This window comes from Hyaena hyaena, unplaced genomic scaffold (genome assembly GCF_003009895.1).
Source record: "Hyaena hyaena isolate Hyena2069 unplaced genomic scaffold, ASM300989v1 scaffold_993, whole genome shotgun sequence".
NCBI classification, from domain to species: domain Eukaryota; kingdom Metazoa; phylum Chordata; class Mammalia; order Carnivora; family Hyaenidae; genus Hyaena; species Hyaena hyaena.
In genome coordinates, this window is record NW_024081626.1 from 181,930 (window position 1) to 204,707 (window position 22,778).

The 22,778-nt window shown below is 44.5% G+C and overlaps 2 protein-coding genes across 2 annotated transcripts; one reads left to right on the top strand and one right to left on the bottom strand.

The window, feature by feature from the left end:
• Nucleotides 1–288: 288 nt before the first annotated feature.
• Nucleotides 289–8,697, top strand: LOC120223472 (pepsin B). The gene is made up of 9 exons (XM_039221633.1): nucleotides 289–344; nucleotides 947–1,103; nucleotides 2,285–2,402; nucleotides 2,915–3,033; nucleotides 3,711–3,910; nucleotides 5,304–5,426; nucleotides 7,200–7,347; nucleotides 8,239–8,337; nucleotides 8,545–8,697. Exons 1-9 carry the CDS (start codon nucleotides 289–291, stop codon nucleotides 8,695–8,697), a joined length of 1,173 nt encoding a protein of 390 aa, XP_039077564.1.
• Nucleotides 8,698–12,568: 3,871 nt separating this feature from the next.
• PIFO (primary cilia formation) lies at nucleotides 12,569–17,452 on the bottom strand. The gene is made up of 6 exons (XM_039221634.1): nucleotides 17,396–17,452; nucleotides 17,031–17,173; nucleotides 16,331–16,429; nucleotides 15,434–15,564; nucleotides 13,733–13,850; nucleotides 12,569–12,717 (listed from the first exon to the last, which is right to left on the bottom strand). Exons 1-6 carry the CDS (start codon nucleotides 17,412–17,414, stop codon nucleotides 12,649–12,651), a joined length of 579 nt encoding a protein of 192 aa, XP_039077565.1. The 5' UTR covers nucleotides 17,415–17,452; the 3' UTR covers nucleotides 12,569–12,648.
• Between the last annotated feature and the right edge of the window lie 5,326 nt (nucleotides 17,453–22,778).

A 22,778-nucleotide genomic window follows, 5' to 3' on the forward strand; every position in this document is an offset into this window, starting at 1 on the left:
TTTGTTATCACATCCTAATCTGTGGATTCCATCAGCAATGCCACTAATCGCTTTTTAAGTTGCCAACAGAGAGACTGTTAAAGGCCATGATATTGTCAGAGGGAAAAACAAACAGAATCCATGGACGTGTAGGGGCACAAGCTGGAGTAAAGGTTAGGAAGCCCACGTGCTTAGAGGTGAAAAGTGCAGGAGATCAAGGTATAAAAGAGAGACCCAACTCTCTGCATGCCCTAACCCTTGGGTCTGTCACTGTGTCTTACGTGTCTGTGGGCCATTGAAATCAGTACCATGAAGGTCCTGGTTTTGGTGTTGGTTTGTCTACACCTCTCAGAGGGTATGGAAAGGTGTGTATGGGGATTCAGCTTCATCATGAATCCAGCCCTGAGGCAGGATCAGAAGCTAGGGTAGAGCAAAGGCCTTCCCCTGTAGATGTCATGGAAAGGCAGTCAGATTGGTATATGTAACCCAAAACTACAGGGAGCCAAGATTTACAATGGATGGATGGATGGATGGATGGATGGATGGATGGATGAAAGGATAGATGGGTGGATGGTGTGTGTGTGTGTGTGTGTGTGTGTGTGTGTGTGTGTGTGTGTGAAAAGATGGGTTGGTGTTTTGTTGACTAAGAAAAAGGGATACAGGATGTATATCCCTAATTTACAGGAGGGATTTTGAATAAATGGAAATTTGTTCTTTGGAAACAATATGTAAGCAGATAGCCCCAAATATGTTTTGTAATGTGTTTTCAGGCTGGAAATGCTGGAGTGACTCCAGGGGTCAGAACTCACTAAAATCCAGGAGAATTTCTAATAAGATGCTCTTCTTGAGTAGAGTACTCAAGTTTTCAAACTCAAGGAAGTTTGAAAACCCCAGATGTGATCATTGAAGGGATTGCTTTAATGGGGAAGGTGAAGGTCACTCCATTTGTTTGCCCCATTCTCTGCAGAATCATTCTGAAGAAAGGCAAGTCCATCCGCCAGGTGATGGAAGAGCAGGGTGTACTAGACACGTTCCTGAAGAACCACCCAAAGGTTGACCCAGCTGCCAAGTATCGTTTTGGTAATGATGCTGTTGCTTACGAGCCCTTCACCAACTACCTGGATGTAAGTGAAAGGGGAGGGGTATCCATAACCCTTGGACTGATAACCATTCTCAGATACTCATTTAGACCTCTCATTAGCTCTGATTTTGGACTTTTTACTAAACCTAAGTCTCTCCTTCCTATGGAAAGTATCTGGAGATTATGAGTTGGGACCTTTTAACACTATCATATTTCCTTTCCTTCCTTCTTTGCTGTCATTACTGGCCCACTCTCTGAAGCTCCATTTATATGGTTAGGAGATTGAGAGTGGCTGTGTTCCAGTCAATTGAGAGACCCAAAGGAAGTCCTAGTGATGAGCTGCAGGGGAAAGAAGGGAAGCACATGCAAAGGTGCCAGGCAAAACCTCCAGTGACTCCAGATGCAACATATCTCCCCAGCTGGGAACATACACTGGTGCTCAGAGCAAGTATTTGAGTGTTCTTGAGACTGCGGTGTCTGCTCAGAGCATCTCAACGCACTGGTGTCCCATGGACCATCTTTAGTGAGATATTACATGAGTGTCCTAGGGATCTCCTATTCAACTTCTACTTTCTACTGATGGTGGATGAAGAGGCAGGTCGGTGACATGACTAGCCAAAAATTCATAGAGAACTCAAACTGTGTCTCAGTGAAGTTCTCTTGCTTTCCATGCTTCCCCTCATTTTTTATTTCCTGGCACCTTAGCTACTATGTGACCAGATGGAGGAAAATGGTGGGGAAATACTTAACATTGGAAGAGAAAAAGAGACATTGGTGTGTGTGTGTGTGTGTGTGTGTGTGTGTGTGAGAGAGAGAGAGAGAGAGAGACAGAGAGACAGAGAGACAGAATAAGAGATAGAGAGATGTGGAGACGGTGGATGGACACTGGGAAAGAAGAAAGTGATTGCTTCCCCAGCTTTGCATGTTCGGGCATAAAATGGTAAATCCATGGAGGTATCACCTTATTGCAAAAGAGAAACCCCATTTGGAAGAAGAAATTGTTTTGCCAGACTCAGCTAGTCAAAGGTTTGTAATTAGGGACAAAAGTGGGAGATATTGAGAGAATATGACTGCAGATGGGAAGAAGAGCTTGTGGGAGGAGAAGCTACTGACTCTCCCAAGGAAATTATTTGGGCAAAATGTGGCTTCTAGTGAGTCAACTACTTCTCTATTCTTAGGACAAGATTTGGCTGCTTAATATGGGTGATAAACTGTTCTTTGCAGAATTACTACTTTGGAGAGATCAGCATTGGGACACCACCACAAAATTTCCTGGTCCTCTTTGACACGGGTTCCTCCAACCTGTGGGTGCCTTCCACCTACTGCCAGAGCCAGGCCTGCTGTGAGTATACTGCTATCACCACCCACCCACGGAAAGGAGCAGAGGGCAGCGTAGACTCAGGATTGAGCACAAGCTCAGCATCCAAGTCCAGAGTACTTGGTGCATATCCATGATCTCAGCCTCCTTAAATTCACAACATCTGGAAATCTTACTCTTGGTCTACATTTCCCAAGGGCTGCATTTCTGGAGAGAGGCAATGGGAGTAGACCAAGCCTTCCACTCCTTTCTATACCGATCCCTTTCCTCGGCTCTCTCTTGCGGGTCCCAATACCTGGCACATTTGAGTTGACCCATCCTTCAGGAAATGGTGGGTTGGAAGGAATTGGGGCAACATCTGTTTCCCAAGAAGATAGACTTTTCTGGGGCTATCAATCGTCTTCAGCACAAAGGATCTGAGCCTGAAGCCCAAACTCAGGTTTGGTCTGATGGTCCTAGGCCATCAAGGATAAGTGTCCTCTAAGTATTCTGTAGAGTCATGAATGCTGCTAATATTTAATTCTATTTTTCTACAGCCAACCACAACAGGTTCAATCCCAGAACGTCTTCCACCTTCATAAACAGTGACCAAACCTATACACTGGCCTACGGTTTTGGAAGCCTGACTGTGCTCCTGGGATATGACACCGTGACTGTAAGTGCTGTTCTCATCCTTCTGTGGGTCTGTAGTTTGGCTCCCCTTTTCTAGCTGTCAGAGGTATCCATGATTATTAATTAGGTACAAATTCCCAGAAGCTGACTGTTGGAAAGGAGGCCCCAGGTCATCTAATTAACCCTTGGTTTCAAGACAGGAATTGCCTCACAGCAGTGCTGACTGCTGCAGGCTTTTTATGTTTTGCCTCCCTATGACTTTGCTCTTTGGTCTCATTTGCCTTCTGCAACACCTGGAGCACATCTGCTTCCTCCTCCACATGACTTCTGGGTATTTGAAACCTTCCTTTCACTATTTTCATTCCTTTATATCAAGCACCCATGGGTCCTACATCATTCTTGCACATGGACAGTTCAATATAAAACCAGCCACTGTCCTTACACTGTCCCTTGAAGTGAAAACTCTAACTCCAGAAAACAAAGGCCTCTACTTTCCCAACATCCACATTTTTATTTCCAAGACACACATGACTGGGTCATATTGTTGTTCTTTCATTTTCTATGCCCCACCCTATGACTGAGCTAAGCATGAAAGAAGCCATCTTCTTCTCTCTAGAAAAGGGTCTAGGTTCTATACTTTGGCCACCTAAGTCTGTGTAAGAATTGTCTACCTAAATTGTTGATCTTTTGTCATCTTGTCTTTTGTTCATCTTGTCTTAGGTTCAGAACATCGTCATCCATAACCAGGTGTTTGGCATGAGTGAGAGTGAACCCAACTACCCCTTCTACTATTCATACTTTGATGGTATCCTGGGAATGGCCTACTCCAACCTGGCAGTGCAGAATGGTCCCACAGTCCTTCAGAGCATGATGCAGCAGGGTCAGCTCACCAGTCCCATCTTCAGTTTCTACTTCTCTCGGTAAGTATTGTTGCCCTAGGTAGGTATGTGTAAATGAGTTACTGTGAGGGCTTTCAACAAGCCAACATTGCAAGGAGCCCAGGTTTTAAAGTTCCCTGATAAGTATAACTTGCTATATGTGGTCCATGCATTTTTGATATTTATTATTTTGTTTTGGAGGGGATTTTATTTAAATACACTAGAATCATATTTTTTAAAGCTTATTTATTTATTTATTTATTTTTGAGAGAGAGAGAGAGAGAACGAGAAAGAGAGAGAGAGAGTGAGAGCATAAGCAAGGGAAGGGCAGAGAGAAAGGTAGAGAATTCCAAGCATACACTGCACTATCAACATAGAGCCTGATGCAAGGCTCAAACTCGTGAACTTGAGAACATGACCTGAGCTGAAACCAAGAATTGGATGCTTAACTGACTGAGTCACCCAGATGCCCCTAAATGCACTAGAAGAATTTTTAATTCAGGCCATAAGTCATAAGATGGCTCTTTTCTTAAAAATGAACTGTAGTCCCTCATGTTTTGATTTAAAAAATTGAAGTTGTTGTATTAGATTTATACAACTGTAGAGCCATAGAACAAGCCTAATGGTCATTTGGTAATAAAGAGAACAACAATGAAATGATAATGACATAAATATCTGACTTTCCAAAATGTTCTCATAGCAATCACTTCAAACGGTATTTAAAAAATTCTATTGGCTTCTTTTTGCCAGAAGGAAATGCAGGCTCAAACAGGTGGTCACTCTTGAGCAAGTCTGACTCAGCGTTTCCAAGGGGTGAAGCCATTTCTCAAATGTAAATACCTTGATCACAAATACCTTCTTACTCTACTGGCCTTGAACTTTAGTGGCAAACTTTACTTACTGCTCCATCATCCTAATCACATGATCTTCAGGGGACCTGAGTCCAAATGTCTTTCTTCAATGACTGGCAGGCCCAGGGTAGGGAACAGAAGAGCCCTGAATCCTCTTAACGCTGCCTAGTTACCAACCTGAGCACGACAGGAGCATCCCCATCACTGCCCGCTTGAGATCTCTGTCTGTCAGGCCCCCTCCACATACTCTCTGAGGGGTTTCTTCTTGTTCTCACGCTGTCCTCAGGAGGGTTTCCCTGGGAGGCTTTTACAGTTCGTTTTCACAGGCCTGGTTTCCAATCCCATCGCCTCTTTTATGGGCATGGTCTGTGTTTCCAGTTCTCTGATTCTCTGAATGTTCCTGTGAGGAGGCTCCTCTCCCTTATGCATTAAGCCTGGTGGAGCCTGAAGAGCAGGTCAGAGGATGGTACCCTTCTTCCTATGGTTCCACTGAATCTGAAGGAGAGACAGACAGTGGAGGGGAGGGAGGAGCTGCCTGGCCATGCGTGTTGTGGGGACTCATGCTCTTCTCCTTTTCACCCTAGCCAGCCAACCTATGAGTATGGTGGAGAGCTCATCCTGGGAGGTGTGGACACCCAATTTTATTCTGGTGAGATTGTCTGGACTCCTGTCACCCGGGAACTGTACTGGCAGATTGCCATCGATGAGTAAGTACAGAGGAAAGTTCCTATGGATTATGGACACCCCTAGAGTGCTCCTCCCATGTGACTCTATTTCCTGTTCTTATCAAAGAATAAACTTATTAAAGAATCAGGTTGAACATTTCTGGAGCTCAGGAAACACTGGGACCTAGTTCTTGACTGAACTTTTTGACTTGGTCACTGACCCTTGTCATGTCAGCAGACTGGTCATTCCTAGGTGTCTGTGAAACCATATTTTTGTTCCTGGAAGCTTCATTATCCCATTTAGCACAGTCTTTGCCACAGCCTTCATCAGGAAAAGTAACAGCTGTCATGGCTATTTTCTATGTGCCAAATGTTATGCTAAATATTTTTTATGTATTATTGTGTGCAGTTTCCACTACAACACTATAAGGTGACCGGTGGGATATCTCATTGCACAGATAAAGAAATCAAGGCTCAGAGGCTAAGTAACTTATCCAAAGTCACACAGTTTACAAATTTCAAAATTTGAGCCCAAGCATATCTGATTCCACAGCCCACGATCATGAGTCAGTTACTTCTACCCTCCAAGCCTTAGGAATTGTCCATCACTGCCCGATAAACATACACGTCTTTGGCCTGTAGTCAAGACCATGCAACAACTGACCCCTACCTATTGGGACAGCCTTCCCACCACTTCCTGATGTGCAACTCACACTTCACCATGTCCTTGCACCTCGCCGTGACTTTCTTGATCCTTTTCTCTTGACTATATCACCTGAAGTGGCCCTTGTGTCCTTGCTCTTCCTTCTAAGCCCAGATGAATTCTTACCTCCCTTGAAAAGGCCTCTCAGGGGCCCAGTCTCTCTTTCAGTCCCATAGTCTTACCAGCTTGTGACCCAACATGTATTTCCTAATCTCTGGGTAAGTCATAGCCCAACCAGCCCAATGTGCAAGAGCAGAGAGAGAGGTAAGCAGTTGGGATCTGACAACTAGCCTTACATGCCTAGAATAAAGCGATCTTTTCACCTGGGCCAATTCCACTCACACTTAAAGCATTTCTTCTCAGAAAAATCCTCATCTGACTAAATGCCTCCCACCCCCAGACTAGATCAAGCACTCACCAGGGCTGCAATCAAACTCCCTCTGTGTGTTTCTGTTAAGTCAGTGGTGTCTGTCTCGTTCACCATTATGTCCAAGTGCCTTAGTTCACCAAAAACACCCCAAATATACATGGACCAAAGAGGAAGGGTAGAGTAGCAGAAAAAGCTGGATGAGGAAACAGGGACTGAATCACATTGTGGAGATTGCCAGCTACTGCCTTACGGTGTTAGCTGTGGCTTAATGTATGGTGTTGTCACATGTCCATTAGAATGTGTTCTTTAAAAGCATTGAATGACATTTACTCACCTTTACATCACCATAATGTAAAATTTGGTGTAAAATCTTTACATCACAAAGAATGCTTTGTATATAGTAAGTACCAAATGTGTATTCATGAAGTGATTCCCAGCTCTAGCTATGTCTGGCACTACGTGCCAGGCCGCACATAGGTAGATTAAAAAAGACAAAATGATAGTCCCTGTGTCCCCAGAGCTTTCAGTCAGAGCTGGAGTAGTTACCAGAGCAAGACTGAATGCGTTACTCCAATAATCACAAAGACACAAGAATCGCATTATGTGGATTGCAGACCTGAGGTATGGCCTGGGTTTGGGGAAAGGTGTATTTTCAGAGCTGCAGGATTGGCAGATTAGGGTAAAAATGGCACTTGTTGGTGTCTGAAATGCTTGACTCTCCCTGAACGGGTGTTCCCCTCAGGTTTCTCATCGGTAACCAGGCCACCGGCTTCTGCTCCCAGGGCTGCCAGGGCATTGTGGACACGGGGACCTTCCCACTGACAGTTCCCCAGCAGTTTTTGGACTCCTTTGTGGAGGCAACAGGAGCCCAGCAAGATCAGAATGGTGATGTGAGTAACCAGAAGCCAAGACTTCTCTGCACATCCAGGCAACCTCAGCACAGGAGCCTAAGTGCAACGGGTTCATGAGGGACGGGTGGGGAGCTGAAGCCCTGGCAGGGCAGAACAGGGGGCGACACAGCATGGCCTTTCCTGCAGGAACCATCAAAACAAGGAGGGGGGAGGGGAGGGAGTAACACCAACCAGACTCTGAGTAGGGGCTAGATGGTTGTCAGGAGGGGCGGCTGTTCCATTGCAGGCTCTAGGAGCACATTTCATCTTCGTGTGGCCAGTGTCATCTGACGTCTGCAACAGAGCCAGGCATAGCACATTTCTCCATTCCACTGAGATTTCTTTTCACCTAGAAATATTCCTTTGGTTTATCTGAGCAGCCTCCTGTCCTCCCCCTGCTCCCCTTGTTCATAGTTTTGCAGTTAGCTCCTCCAGCACGCAAGAGTCTAGTTTAGTCAGACCAAATCTTGGTTCCTCAGGGTGTGTGTGTGTGTGTGTGTGTGTGTGTGTGTGTGTGTGATGAGTACATGGACAGGTGCACACAAGCGTAGATAAGAATTGCGTGAGAGCATGCTTTTACAGACTGTGCCCATGTTTCCTCTCTGGAAGTTGTACTTTCTGAGCGTAGAAATCTGTTCTGGAATGAATGTAACTCATTGTGATCGTATCAACACAACCAAAACCTAAGAGCTGAGATGTATTCAGGGAGACCCACGAAAGCAAGAGCACCTGGTCAGTGTTGTGCCTGGGAACCGGGCTGTGTTTTCCATGCTCTCAAACAGCCTCTGCTGGAAGGTCAGGAAGAAAGTCTCACAGGGAAAGGGGCACTAGGGGCCTTTGTCTGGGCCCCCAGTCCCCTGGTGCTCTACAGCTCTGCCTCTCCTCTCTCAGTTTGTGGTGAACTGCAACTCCATACAGAGCATGCCCACCATCACCTTCGTCATCAGTGGGTCTCCTTTACCTGTGCCTCCCTCTACCTACGTCCTCAACGTACGTATGCACTCCAGGGGCCAAGGACATGGGATTGGATGAGCCCAAACAGCTGTTCTGTATCCTGGGGAGTCACCAGTGGCGGGGCTGAGGGTGAACAAGAAGCCTGAGACCCCGCAGGTGTCATGGAATATAAGGTGGGAACTTCCTGTGGGGAAAATCCTTTACATGCAACTGGTTATATCCTCATGTCCTTTGTCTCTTCAGAATAATGGCTACTGCACACTCGGGATTGAAGTCACTTACCTGCCTTCCCCCAATGGGCAGCCCCTGTGGATTCTGGGAGATGTCTTCCTCAGGGAATATTACACTGTCTATGACATGTCCGTCAACAGGGTGGGCTTTGCCCTCTCTACTTAGACTAGTAAGAGGCAGCTGTCTCTGCCCTCCCTGAAGGACTCTGGGATTGCCCTTCTGTCTGTCTTGGCTGACAGCAGCATTTTAGGGTAGCCTGACCTTTCTGTGAAGTAGAATCTTACTTCCAGCAAATAATAAATTAACACTCTCCAAATGACTTTGTTGTTCCTTCCAAATGTCTTCTTTGTGTTCTGCTTATAGTAGTTTATACCAAATTGAAAGTTAGCTCCAGCTCCTTGGGAAATCTGTGAATTGACTAATGGGCAAGAACAGATGAGCAGAGATCTCTGAGCGATGACCACCCAGACAGACGCTAAGGGCACAGTAGTACCTTCATGAGGAACTCTGGTGGAGGTGACCTGCCCTCCAGCACACATTCTTTCAACACATTCTTCTCTCCATTCTTGAGTGTTAGGGAGGAAGAAACCTTAGTGAGCATTTCAAACTAATGTTGAATCAAGCAAATCTGATCAGACAACACAGTAGATTTTGTTGTTCTTGTTTTTGTTTGTAGGTTAGCAACACAGCTTTAATGCATGTTGACATTATCTGATTTTTTCACAAACCCCTACTCACTACTGGTGCTCTCAGGCTGCTCACATATGCACTTTACCTGCCTGGGCCTGACTGCTTTTGAGTTTAGAAGCCCAGTCTTATTGTATAGTGGAAGAAAGTGAGGTGTGGACAGGTTAGTGTTAAAATCAGATCCAGATTCAATGTATTAATTATTTAATGTATTTAATTATTTTTATTGTGCTGCCACGTGATAAAGTCTGAGGTGTGCCAGCCAGGGAGGCATGCAATTATAAATGAGGCATGGCGTCGGCTCCCTAGGAATTTTCTATCAAGTATAGTTTATGGATCTAGAGCAGTTTTCTGATTGAAGGAAGACCAGCAGCTGAACTTGCATTTTCCACAGTAGGTTAGGAGCCATCATCTGCAGGGGTGGGTTCTTCCAATGTGGTAATTAATGCTGCCTTTGGAGTTAAAAACTGGTATTGCTCTGGGACACAGAATTGTTTCAAGAAATGTAATTAGAAAGATATATCTGGAGAGAAGGCTGCAAAGGATTCTCAGACTGGATGTGCATGGGTGGTGGTGGTGGTGGATGTAGGTGTACCTTTTCCCACATCATTGCATCGTTCCCCTCTACCAACACAGTGTGGTTGATCTTATGGAATTGAGTAATGTCTGGGCTTTGGTCAGTTCTTTTTCTTTCTTTTATGGGAGATACAGACTTTTTTTGGGGGGGGGGGCAATCCACAGACGCTTCCCACAGCTTGAGGTCTGGTTCACATTGTCTATCATTGTAGGATGGGGACAAGATTTATTAATATGTGTTTCCCACCTTCCAATATACCATCCTGTCCCCATCACACTAATAAAAATTTCGTCTATCTGATTCTTGTATCTTGGGTGATAGAGACTGGGGGACTGGGGAGATAAAAAAACAAAGAGCGAGAGAGTGTGTATGTGTGTGGAGAGAGGAGAGAATGCCCAGTGGGTCAAAAAAGGAAGAAGAAATGAGGTGTAATTGATATTTTTAAAAAGGGGAGAAGTTGGGGGGAAGAGAGAAGGGATAGAAGCTATGGGTGGGGGAGGTGAAAATAGAGACTTGGAATTTGGAGTTTCTTGGTGGAGGTGTTTCACACATAGGATGAAGATTTTGAGAAATGTTGCCTGTGCTTACAAATTAGAGACTGTTTAATGTTCTGCAAGAGATAGGAAGAGTGGAATTCTTTAAATGTTTTCAGCAGCTATGTTCTTTTTAAATGTGAATCCATTCAGAAAGTGGCCACATGGGACCCTAGCCTATATTTGGGTTATAATTGTAAAACAGGCTCTAGAGTTTTCCTTCCATTTAACAATTTCTCATGGCATCATCACTGGTGAAGTATCATTAATTTATTCATAAAATATTAATCAAAATCTTAATTTGTGTAAGTAAGATCTTCCCTGATCCCTGACATCTTTCTGCTTGTCCACTGCCTACCAGCTGGGCCCTACTCCAATGGAGGTAATTACTCCCCCTCCCTCCTGCCACGGCATTCTGTCCCTCTGACAGTGCATTACCGAGGGCACTGTATTTTATCCATTGCATACCTGCCTCCCCAACTCGATTATGATCTAGAGGGAAGAGACTATTTATTTTTCTCTTTAAATTCCCAGATCTGACATGTGTTGTGGTAACAAGTGCTTAGCAAATGCCTGCTATGCAACCAGATTCATGATAATACAAGTGAGAGAGCAAGGCTGTTACAGTGAATGGTGCCTGAGGGTGGCAGGAAAGGGGAAGGGATCTCAAAGGAAATCGTGTTAGATTTCTCTTTGAAGTGTGAGCAGGAACTCACTGGGTGGAGAGAGTGAGAAAAGGCATCTGGTGCAGAAGCTCGCATAAGGAGGGCACGGAGGCTGGAGACAGCTTGTGGAGTTGTTAGCGTGGCAGGAAATGTGAACCAGCTGGACGCAGGTACCTGGTGAGGAGAGCAGGAAGTGAGGCTGCCGAGGCCGGTGGTGGTCGCTGGGCAGGGCCTTGCTAAAAGTCTGGAGCTGATTCTCTAGTCAAGGGGACACGTACTGGGTTTTGGTGGAGGAGAGACCTAGGACGAGATATTTGAGGACCGGGCTCTGCTGGCAGAACCGCTGGCACCTCCACAGTCCCCAGCTGGGGCTCCCAGGTGCCACACCTGTAGAGGCTCAACCCCAGATAGATGCATAATCTTCGTTCCCGCTAGAGCTTCTGCTCTAGAACTCCGGCCATTTTCCTAGGCTCATAATCACGGCTGAAATATCTAAACAGAAATGGAAGACCTCATTATATCTGACTGGCTAACCCAGAATTAGCACCAGCCTACAGTAGTGAGCTCTTGGCTTCCTCCCTTCCTTAGTTTCACTCTGATCCTGTGCTTACAAGGCAAACCTCACCAGAAATGCCATAACTGCTCTCTGCACCATCCTAATGGAAGTTTGATCGACGCCTCCTTCTTGGCACCATTCACCATCAAAGACGTGTTCAGAAGAATATTATCTTTTTGAGAAGATTTGATGCGTAATGACTTCACTGAACTTGGCTGCAGCAGCTGGGGGCTCTGACAACAAAATAGGCTGCCTGGGGGCCTTGAGAATGGACAAATGCAGACCCAGAAGCAGGCCTTAGGTTGGATTTCTGCTACTCGCCTGTGCAGCTGCACCAGTTTCACAGACATAGGGAGGCCCCTGTAGGCTCAGATCTTATATAGAGAGCTGGGAGGTGGGGGAAGGGGGGAGCCCAAGGCCTTTGAGCTGGACTGCAGCAGAGATGGGACAGTCACTGAGCTGTTCAGTCACAGAGACCCTGGCCCTTGCCCCTCTTCTCTGTACCCGGGGGTCCTCTCCAGCCAGGAGCAGGGAGCAAAGATCCAGTCCCCAGCTTCAACACGCCAAGGTTTGGTTTTGTAAAGGGAAGTGGGGAATTTTTGATTCAATGAGTCTAATATCAGTCTGGGAAAGGCCACAAATCTGGACCTATCCACTCCATGGTAGGAACTCAGAAATTTGGAAGAGCTTTTAAATTATAAATGTTTTACCCTGCCTGTATACTTCCTCTGTATGTAGCATGGCCAAGTACAAACCCAAGGAAGGCATCTATTCCTTGATGTGTGGAGGCCAACAGCCCCTGTTCCCAGGGCTAGTAGTAGAATACAGAAGACTGGAACCTGGGAATGAGCATGATGACAGGGACCCATGAGTATGTGGGTAAGGTGGAGGCACCCCACTGAACACTCGGCGAAGATCCCAGGCCCGTGTACATATGCACACGACAAACCAGCACACGGAGATGGAGCCCTGCAGTGGTTTTTCTGCTCTCACATGGTACTTAGGAGGAGAGGGCACAGCAGTGAGGGGGGAAAGGTGACTCTGTCCTGAGTCCTGGGTCTGTGGCCGAGAGGACGCCCTGAAGGCCATCACAGCTCCTCAGTTGTAAAACAGGCTAAGGTAGGCCACGCGGTTCCGGTGCTTTCTGAACTCCTTGTCGGTGGACAGCTGCAAGGAAGGAGTATTGTCTACGTCAACTTTCGAATGAGAGCCCTCCGCTTCCGGTCTTCCCGGCTCGTCACCGCTGGTGGGGCCCAGCTGCAGCCCACCCCAGAGGAAACTCGTCTCAGGGGTGCTGTCAATTTCTGCATGTGCGGCTGCTCTCTTCCTCTGCTGTCATCATCCTAGCAAATGTGTTCTACTCGGCAAATCTCTGAGTAGAGCTGGCAAACTTCTCCAAAAAAAAGATATGTTTGATTCCTCGATGTTACTCATAGGTCTAGCTGCCATGATGTGGATACATTAGGCATTTAATACATTGTTGTAGAATTAATCCAAGTTTCCTCTAAAAAAACCCAAGCACCTCCTGAATCATGATAGCTCACATGGATTGAGAGTTTATTATGTTATAGATACTATGTTAGATGCTTTTCTACCTTGTCTAGATCTTTTCGACGGTCTATTATTATACCCATTTTATTTATTTTTGTTTTTAATTGCTTTATGATCCACTTGAAAGATATGAAAATGGAGGCTTAGAAAAATTGGCCGAGATCACACTGTCAGTAAATATGGGAGCTAGAATTTGAACCTAAGCAGTCTGTCCCTTGAATCCATGTTCTTACCAGACGCTCCACAGCCCCCCAATGATCTAATACTCCAGTGCTGTGATGGAAAGAGCCCTGGTTTAGGAGTTACATCTAGATTCAAGATGTCAACCTGAACAAGTCACTTAATCCATCAGAGCCTGGTTTTGCTCCTCGATCATCTAGGGATCCTTCTCCGGTCCCTACACCTGAAGAGTACTTGAAGATTAAGGAATAAAATGTGACTTTTGTTCAGTCATACACACCTTTAAAAATCTATTGAAACTGTGTAACTCTCCAAAATATAATATAATATGTGCATCTACTGTCCCGGGAGCAAGGACTTCCTATAGGTCATTCAGACACTTCTGGATAAGAACCCCTGATCCATAAGGAAGAACCAGAGAGAGGGCTCCACACCAGTCCAGTCTAATTACCTCAGCTTTTAGGGTTCTTTTCTGTAAGCATGGAACCTGAGCCCAGTCTGGAGATCCAAATTTCATTGGCCAGGTGATTTTCTTGGGGGGCTTCCTCTCTGGGTTGTATGTGCCAGGTCTAGAAATAAAAATACAAGGCATCACATAAAACGACTTCATGACCATATACAAACTCCATCATTACCACAGCCATCCCTGAATTGGCCTAACTCCTTGAGAAAAGGCAACAGCTCAATTAGCTTTTTTTTTCTTTTATAGTTTATTGTCAAGTTGGTTTCCATATAATACCCAGTGCTCATCCCAACAAGTGTCCTCCTCCATGCCAACCACCCCCTTCTCCTCTCCCCCACCCCCATCAGCCCTCAGTTCCAATTAGCTTTTTTAATGTGGGGCAAATGTGGGGTTTGCTTGCTTATTAATGTATTTCTGATTAGGTGTGAGTGTTAAAGGTATCTAGTCTTGACATCCAGTTGGGATTAACATTGACTCTAGTTTGAAAAATATTTCAACTATCCAGTTGAAAGCAACTCAGTATCCTTGGCTGAGAGATCAAAAGATCCCAGGGGTGGTGGGTGAGAAAAAGAGACTTACCACAGTCATGAATAAGTACTGCTCGTGATTTGAAACTGATAGAAAAAGTGTAATGATAATTTAAACAGCAATCTCAGGATGAGAAGGCAGATTCAGTTATATTTTGATAGACATGGCATTATTTTATCATTGCTTTTGGCTTTGGTGTAGACTCTATGCTGTGTTAGAAATGGCATTTAGGATGGACATAGGGGCCAATAGTCAACATTTTCACTTCCTTCATGCAGCCTTGAGGAAGTTCCACCCACTCGCTGATCCTTGGATTTCTCATGAGCCAGACAAAGACCTTGACCCTTTGCCCCACAGTGCACACATGCCAAATGGCTTCCTGAAACACTTGGTCTACAAGGGCCCTGTGCTCAGCCCTGGCCTTCCTCCTGCATTCAATTCCTCCTTGCTCAGCACACCCTCACCACACCAGCCTCTCTCTTCATTCCGCCCACCAGTCCCTCCCCAGCTTACTGCTCCTGCTGCCTGGGAAGCCTTGGGCCCAGATCTTCACAGGGCTGGCACCATCTTGTCACTTGGACTTGAGACCACGGCTCCTCTCCCCTAAAGACCTTTCTGGACATCCTTGCCAAAGCAGCGCCATCCATCCAGTCACCACCACCCTGGTTACTGTCTTCACAGCATATCACCAGGTCACCATGCTGCCTGGTGTACCCGTGACAGTCCTAGCTGATGGCTACTGTTTTGGTGCAATTAACACGTTCACTCTCAGAAGGGTCACTGTCTGACTACTCAAATGTATGGTAACCGTCCTAATTACCACCGATGTTTTCACGTTTATTTATTTCTCATCTGGCTGGACTGTAGAGGGTAGGGTCCAAGGAATGAGGAGCCTTGTGTGATGGGTTTAATGCAAAATCTCTGGAACCCTTAAAATTGCCTGGCACATTCATAAATACTGACTGAATGAACCACTGTGAATCAGAATTCTATATGCCAGAGATCTGGAAGGTAAGGGGTTGGCTCCTTAAAGATGGATGGGTGTTTTCTTATATTCTTATTTCTTTCTTATTTAGCTGGCGTGGTTTGGATGGAGCCTCTCCTGTGTAGGTCCTTTCCTACTGCTGTTTGTTGAAGTGCTCTAGGAAAGAGGAGACATACCCAGGATAATAAGTGTCCTTTGAGTATGTCCTGAATCGAGGCAACAAGGTATTAAATGGAGCAAAATTTTGTTTGTGTCTATGCTCCTGAAGATCTGTAGACTGGTACATGCCAGGGTAAAGCATCACATCCTGTTTTTAGAAAAAGATAAACATGTTAGAGTGATGTGTGTGTATGTGTGTGTGTATACACACACACATACACACACACACACACACACACACATAAAGCCTCCAATTAAAGAAAACATACACATCATCTTTCTGTTAATGTATCACTATAGTTTCACTACCACACCTGTAGATTTAAGCCTACAGTAGGGAGAAAATCAAGATAGGGTTTCAGCTACCTAAAGACACATATGCTGAGGCTCTAGAAAGACACCTATAGGAGGAAAAAGACCAAGGTGACTCATTGCACCTGCTGTGCCTGTCATCCCACCCAGAGATTTTTTTAGATCTAGTATCCCTCTCTTGGAGCTTGATTGTCAGAAAAATGTCCAACAACAGATTAGCATCCTATATTGAAGACATTTAGATTTGTAATCCAATCACACAAAAGGGCTAAAAAGTAGGAATTTGGTTTTTTTCTTACAAGATAATAGGATGCATATAAACAAAGCTTCTGTAACGTCATCTGTATCAGCCCTGAAGCCCTGTCTTGGCACCATTTCTTTCTAGAATTGTTTTCTACTCTCCCAGGACTCACACACATTTGAGATGCTTACACCCAAGCTTTTCAGATATACTTCTTCATAGCTTTGGTGTAAATATTCTTCTTGAATCGCAGGGGATATTTTTTGGGTAACCCCCGGTTCTCTCCGCTTTGCTCCCGGATGCAAATACATCCAGCAACATGGGTCACACTAAAATCAAAGCACATTCAGTCATTTCTAACCTTGTTGATTGTCTTAAACCTCACAGCTGTCCTGGCACCAAAAGTATATCCTTTTATACTGGTTGGGATCTTAGAGAGGTTGTATGCCAATCCATACATCTTCAGGTAGTGTATTAAAAAAAGAAAGGAAACAATGAATATTAGAGTCATCAAAACAGAGTGAACTTAAAACGTTCTTATCTGAATCTTCTCTCCAAATTTGCTCTTTTTTGACTCCTGTGAGTGAGGACTATAGAAACAATGATATAAATTAAGGCAGACACCTCTGCAAAGAAATGTGGCTGGCTAGAGAGAGTAAAGGACTTGCGCATTCCAGCGAATCCAGTCCTGTGAGCCCCACAGAGCTGAATTTGCGCTAATTCCACCCTCGGTCTGATTCCATTATTTCACGAACTGACCTAGCAGCGCCGCAAGCTATCATAGTTGGACTAATGGGAGGCATTGGTTCAGAGGCATTTGGAGGTGGGAATGGAGTGAGTACTACATGGCAGACTATATGAAGAAAGGCTTGTGGTTGGTGGGTGTTGGTAGTGGGAACAAGGGTCCTTTAATTGCGACATTGGATCTGACAGCGTGCTGTAGCCGATGAGAGTACCTTCTCATGTGGCCATCTCAAAGATCACATGGGCTTTTCTTCCACGGAACCTGAGTATCCTCAGATAGGGAACTGAGACCCACGCAAGGGGAGGTGAATACTCACATCTTCTGCTATGTAACGCCCGGGCCCTCTGTGGGGCGCTCCTCGAAGAGGGAGAAACTTGTTCCCCAACAAGTTTGGGGGGTGGTGTTGAGGAAAGAGCTTCCTCTGTTGACATGTTCCAAAGGAGTAGTTAACAAGCGTATCTGAAGATCAAGAAAGGGGAGAAACTCCACATGAGGAAGGCCCCTGGGTCTAAGTGGGCGCTTGGGAGGCACGTGAAGTGTGTGGGGAGGCCGAGACCAGGACTGAGAACAAAAACCCAGACCGAACCCCGTGGAGGGGAAGAACTGTATCCCCTCGCCCGGCAGGCTCCCCACTCTTCCCTCCCGCCCTCAACCCTTGACTCCTCCATCGGCCCCGCGCACCCGGTTTGCCGAAGCACATCCCGTGTGCTACCGGGAAAGCATTTATGTACGGCGTTGCTAAGGGAACGCGGGGGGCGCCGGGAATGCAAGGGGAGTGGCTCTGCGCGCGCCTGCGCAGCTGGGCGGGACCCTCCCTGGCGAGACCCTCCCCCGCCTTGCCCTTCCCCGCGCACCTCTGGGTCCCAGAGCAGTGGGCACTCTGCGTTGGGCGCGATTGGAGGGTTTGTAGGACTTGTGGCAGCAGGCGTTGTGCGGTGAGGTATTGAGAGGAACGTGCTGCTGAAGAGGGCTCCCAGGGCAATGCCTACCGCAGGGGAATGGAGGACTAAATGGAGTGTAGCCTAGACAATTCCCTATTAGGCCCCTCTGAGACCCATTTTTTCCCCCTCAGGTTGCCCCCTTCGACCTCTAAGCGGGGCACGCACGAAGCTTTAAAAGGGTTGGCAGCCTTGAGTGAAGCAGTGGAATTGCAGAGGAATCACAGAAGTGCCTAATGGTTTTAAAATCTTGGGCAGTCACTTCCGTGTTTAAGTCCCCGGTTTCTCATGTCCAAATAGGGGGTACTAATTCTTCTTTATAGGGCTGATGGCAGGCTTGGGAAAACAAGATGAAAATAATCAGGTCCTGGTACTTGGTAGGTGACATTGCAAGAGGTTATGAAGATAGTTTCCAGCCCTCTCATGAGCGTTCCCTTCCCAACACAAGAAGAAGCGTCAGGGCGCGTGTTGCCTTTACCTTTGTCCTGGTTATTAACACTAATCTGTTTTCTCTTGAGTTTTGGATAGCTTTAGGAGTTCTCATATGGGGCTGGTCCGTGCTACCCTTAGCCTCTAAAGATGACCCTGGGACCCACACATGTCCCAGGCTAGCACTGTCTGCAGGGATGATTTTATACATCTAATGCAGGGTTTCTTGGAAACTTGTGGAAGCATTTTGCTTGTTAAAAATTACTGCGGGCCTCTCCTGGTCACTGGGCCAGAGAGGATGGACACCTCTGCAGTGCATTGCCCAGTCACACAGTGAATTGTCACATGTCCTACATAATATTCAGATATCTTGCTAGACTTTACAGAAATAATTGGTTGTGCCTGACACATATAATAGCACTAAGAATTTTATTTTACAAGTAATTGTGCAGAAAGCCCAGTAATAGAGAAGGTTGTGTGAGAAACAAAGGTTATAAATGGAATAAAGATATGATCTCAAAATTATTGTATAATTTACTCTAAGCATTCTGTCTACTAGAAATATAATTGCAGTAACACTGATGATAAATAAAATGTAAAAATATTGATATTGATTTGATCATTTTGCTTTCATTAATATTTTAGGTAATATTAATATTTAAAAACAATTTTTTATGTTTATTTGTTTTTGAGAGAGAAAAAGAGTGTGAGCAGGAGGGGCAGAGAGTGAAAGGGAGACACAGAATCCGAAGGAGGCTCCAGGCTCTGAGCTGTCAGCCCGATGCGGGGCTCAAACCCACAAACCATGAGATATGACCTAAGCTGAAGCTGGACACTCAACCAACTGAACCACCTGGGCACCCATCAGGTAGTTTTAAAATTTTTAGGTACTCACAGTATTTTTGAAATTAGTGTTTACATTATTGGTGACATGAAACGTGTCTTGCAAAGTACTTTGATATTATAGCTCACAGTTTCCTTACTGGAGACTCGGTTGCTTCAGACTAATCCTCCAGCTGAGAAGAGGTAGAAGAGCTGGACTAAATAAAATATATATATTTGGAGACATCTGAGACACACGAAGGAAGACAGAATATAGAGGGCCAAGATTGCAGAGAGAAGAGGAAGTCCAAAATGGTGAGCCACAGTTAGTTCCAATGTTCTCTCTTAACATTGGCCAATCAAAGAGTGGTTGAGAAGCACAGGGTTTGAGTGCAAATTTGGACATGTGGGTCTCTGATGGGGACCAAAAATTAGGTTGGCCATGGAGGATGGGAGACTGGAAAACACCCTGGGCTTTTAGTTGGGACCGTCTAGAGACAAACAGGAATAAGGGTAAACAAGAAATAGACCAGCTCTCAAAAAATCCTGAAATCCAGCTTCGTATCCATATAGTCTCCAAAGTGCTTTAAGGTGATCTGCTTGCACCTTTACTGCATACCAGGAAATAAACAAATAATCTCTGAATAAAAATCATCCAAATCTTCAACTAAAGTTTATGATTTTTCATGCAAAATGTTTGGCATTCAACATAAATCAGCCTCTCATACAAAAAAAAAAAAAAGTAGATATAAATCCAATAGAAATCCAGAGATTGGAGTTCTCAAACACGGACTTTATAATTTTTTTAAGGTTTTATTTATTTTTAGGAGAGAGAGAGAGAGAGACAGCGTGAGCAGGGGAGGGTCAGAGAGAGAGGGAGTCACTGACTGAAACAGGCTCCAGGCTCTGAGCTGGCAGTCAGCACAAAGCCCAACGCGGGGCTCGAACCCACGAATCGCGAGATCCACGAACCGCGAGATCATGACCTAAGCTAAAGTCGGACGCTTAACTGACTAAGCCACCCAGGCGCCCCTCAAACATGGACTTTAAAGTAACTGTACCAGGCTGAGATTTTGGAGGAAGCCTCCAGACTGCAGGATGAACATAGGAAGTAAGAGAAAGTAAGGTAAGAGGCTAAAAGAAAAAGTTGATCAGACCCTAAAAACAAGGTCAGTAAAGATCTCTTTCTCAAGGAAGAGAAATTTCCCCCATCAATCTTCCTGTTCATGTTACTAACATAACACACAATTGGGTTGATCCGATTGGTGCAAATTTATCAACATTTCATTATTGACAGTCTAAACACAGCACAATTAAAGATGATTGTCTAAGGGCACCTGGGTGGCTTAGTTGGTTGAGCATTTGATTCTTGATTTTAGCTCAGGGCATGGTCCCAGGATCATAGGATTAAGCCCCACATTGGGCTTCACGCTGAACATGGAGCTTGCTTGAGATTCTCCTTCTCTCTCTCTCTCTATCCCTCACTCTGCTCCTCTCCCCGCTCTCTCTCTGTCTAAAAATAAATAAATAAATAACAAATAAATACATGAATGAATGAATGAAGATTACTGTCTATATGCTACATGTATCTCGCATATAAGCAATTGTGCAATGATAAACTTGAGAAGTTAAGGTAGAACTTCAGGCAGCTCTAAGAATTATCAAGGATTCAATAATCAAGCGCGAAGGAACCTCTGCTGGTGATTATTTAATACGATAGAATATTTAGAGGAAGTTTTGTATTGTGGCCACTTTTGATGAAGACTAAGTGAAATATTCAGCAGTTCCCATTATATACAGGTCTAACTAACATCAAGAGGATGCCTGATGTTTATGCAGATTGTTATAGTTTTATGAGATGGTTTATCTGCTTTCCTTATTTGACTATGTATGAGGCCATTATAAGCATTATTTTTCTGGGAAACCACCTGCTCTGCTGCAGAGGTCTAATTGAGTGGGATAAATACATTTGAGTCTTGGTATAATATTTTATTTTTATTTTTTTTTCGTATAATATTTTAAATAGATTTTTGTCTCATTTAAAAATTTATTGAATGAAGTAATAAATCAGTTCATCAAAGGGGCTAAAGCTGATTATATTCAAGAAATTAAATAATAAGTTGGAGAACTTTATTTTATTTTTTTAAATGTTTATTTCTTTATTTTGAGACAGAAAGAAAGCAAGTGGGGGAAGGGAAGAGAGAGAGGGAGAGAGGGAGGGAATCCCGAGCAGGCTCTGCACTGTCAGTGCAGAGCTGGCCACAGGGCTCAATCTTATGGATCGTGAGATCCATACCTGAGCCGATATCAGGAGTCAGAAGCATAACCAAGTAAGCCACCCAGGCGTCCTAGAGAATTTTAGAAGCAATAAAAGGAAATCAGATAAAAATTGTAGAAATAAAAAGTACCATCTCTGAAAGTACGAATTCAATGCATGAGTTTAAAAGCAGATTATAGGGGCGCCTGGGTGGCTTAGTCGGTTAAGCGTCCGACTTTCGCTTAGGTCATGATGTCGCGGTTCATGGGTTCGAGCCCCGCGTCGGGCTCTGTGTTGACTGCCAGCTCAGAGCCTGGAGCCTGTTTCAGAGTCTGTGACTCCCTCTCTGACCCTCCCCTGCTCACGCTGTCTCTCTCTCTCCTAAAAATAAATAAAAATATTTAAAAAAAAAGCAGATTATAAAAGCTGAAAAAAAGAATGAAAGAAATAGGAAAATGAATCAGAAAAACATATTCAGACTTGAAGCGTGGAGGTGGGTAGGGACAGAAAATACAGAAAAAAAGTGTAAGAGAAAGATGAGAAACAATGAAAAATTTCATTTGCATGCAGATTTTTTACAGTGTAATGCTGTAAATGTATCTTTTCTTCCTTATGATTTCCTTAATAGTGCTTTATATTCTCTGGCTTACTTTATGGTAAGAATACATTGTATGATACATATAACATATAAAATACATGTTAATCAGCTCTTTATATTATTTGTAGGGCTTCTAGTCAACAGCAAGCTGTCAGTTACATTTTTGGGGAGTCAAAAGTTATATGTGGGTTTTCGGCTGTGCAGGGGGTGATCACTATTAACCTTATGTGTTCAAAGGTCAGCTGGATGTATACATATATATATGGAGAGAAAAAGAGAAGGTGGACATGATAGAGAGAGAGAACATTTAACAATTGAAGAACTGAGGTAAAGAGGTAAGAGAATTCTTTGCACTGTCTTTGGAACTTTTCTTTAAGTTTGAAACTGTTTCAAAATAATACTTTTTTCAAAAGATACCATTAGAAAGTGAGAAATTAAGCCAAGATATGGAGGGAGATAAAAGCACAAAAGCATCGAGACCTGCAGTGTCCATCCAACACCGTAGCCACTACCCGTGTTAATTAGCACTTGAAATGCAGTTAATTAATTAATTTACTTTTTCCCAAACACAATTGCTGATTTTTTATTACAATTCAGAGAGCAAAGCTATTAATGAGGAATTTGATTCTTTTTTCTTTTTAATGTTTTATTTTTTTATTTATTTCTAGGAGAGAGAGAGAGAGAGAGACAGCGTGAGCAGGGGAGGGTCAGAGAGAGAGGGAGTCACAGACTGAAACAGGCTCCAGGCTCTGAGCTGGCAGTCAGCACAGAGCCCGACGCGGGGCTCGAACCCATGAACCGCGACATCATGACCTAAGCGAAAGTCGGACGCTTAACCGACTAAGCCACCCAGGCGCCCCTATAATCTGCTTTTAAACTCATGCATTGAATTCGTACTTTCAGAGATGGTACTTTTTATTTCTACAATTTTTATCTGATTTCCTTTTATTGCTTCTAAAATTCTCTAGGACGCCTGGGTGGCTTACTTGGTTATGCTTCTGACTCCTGATATCGGCTCAG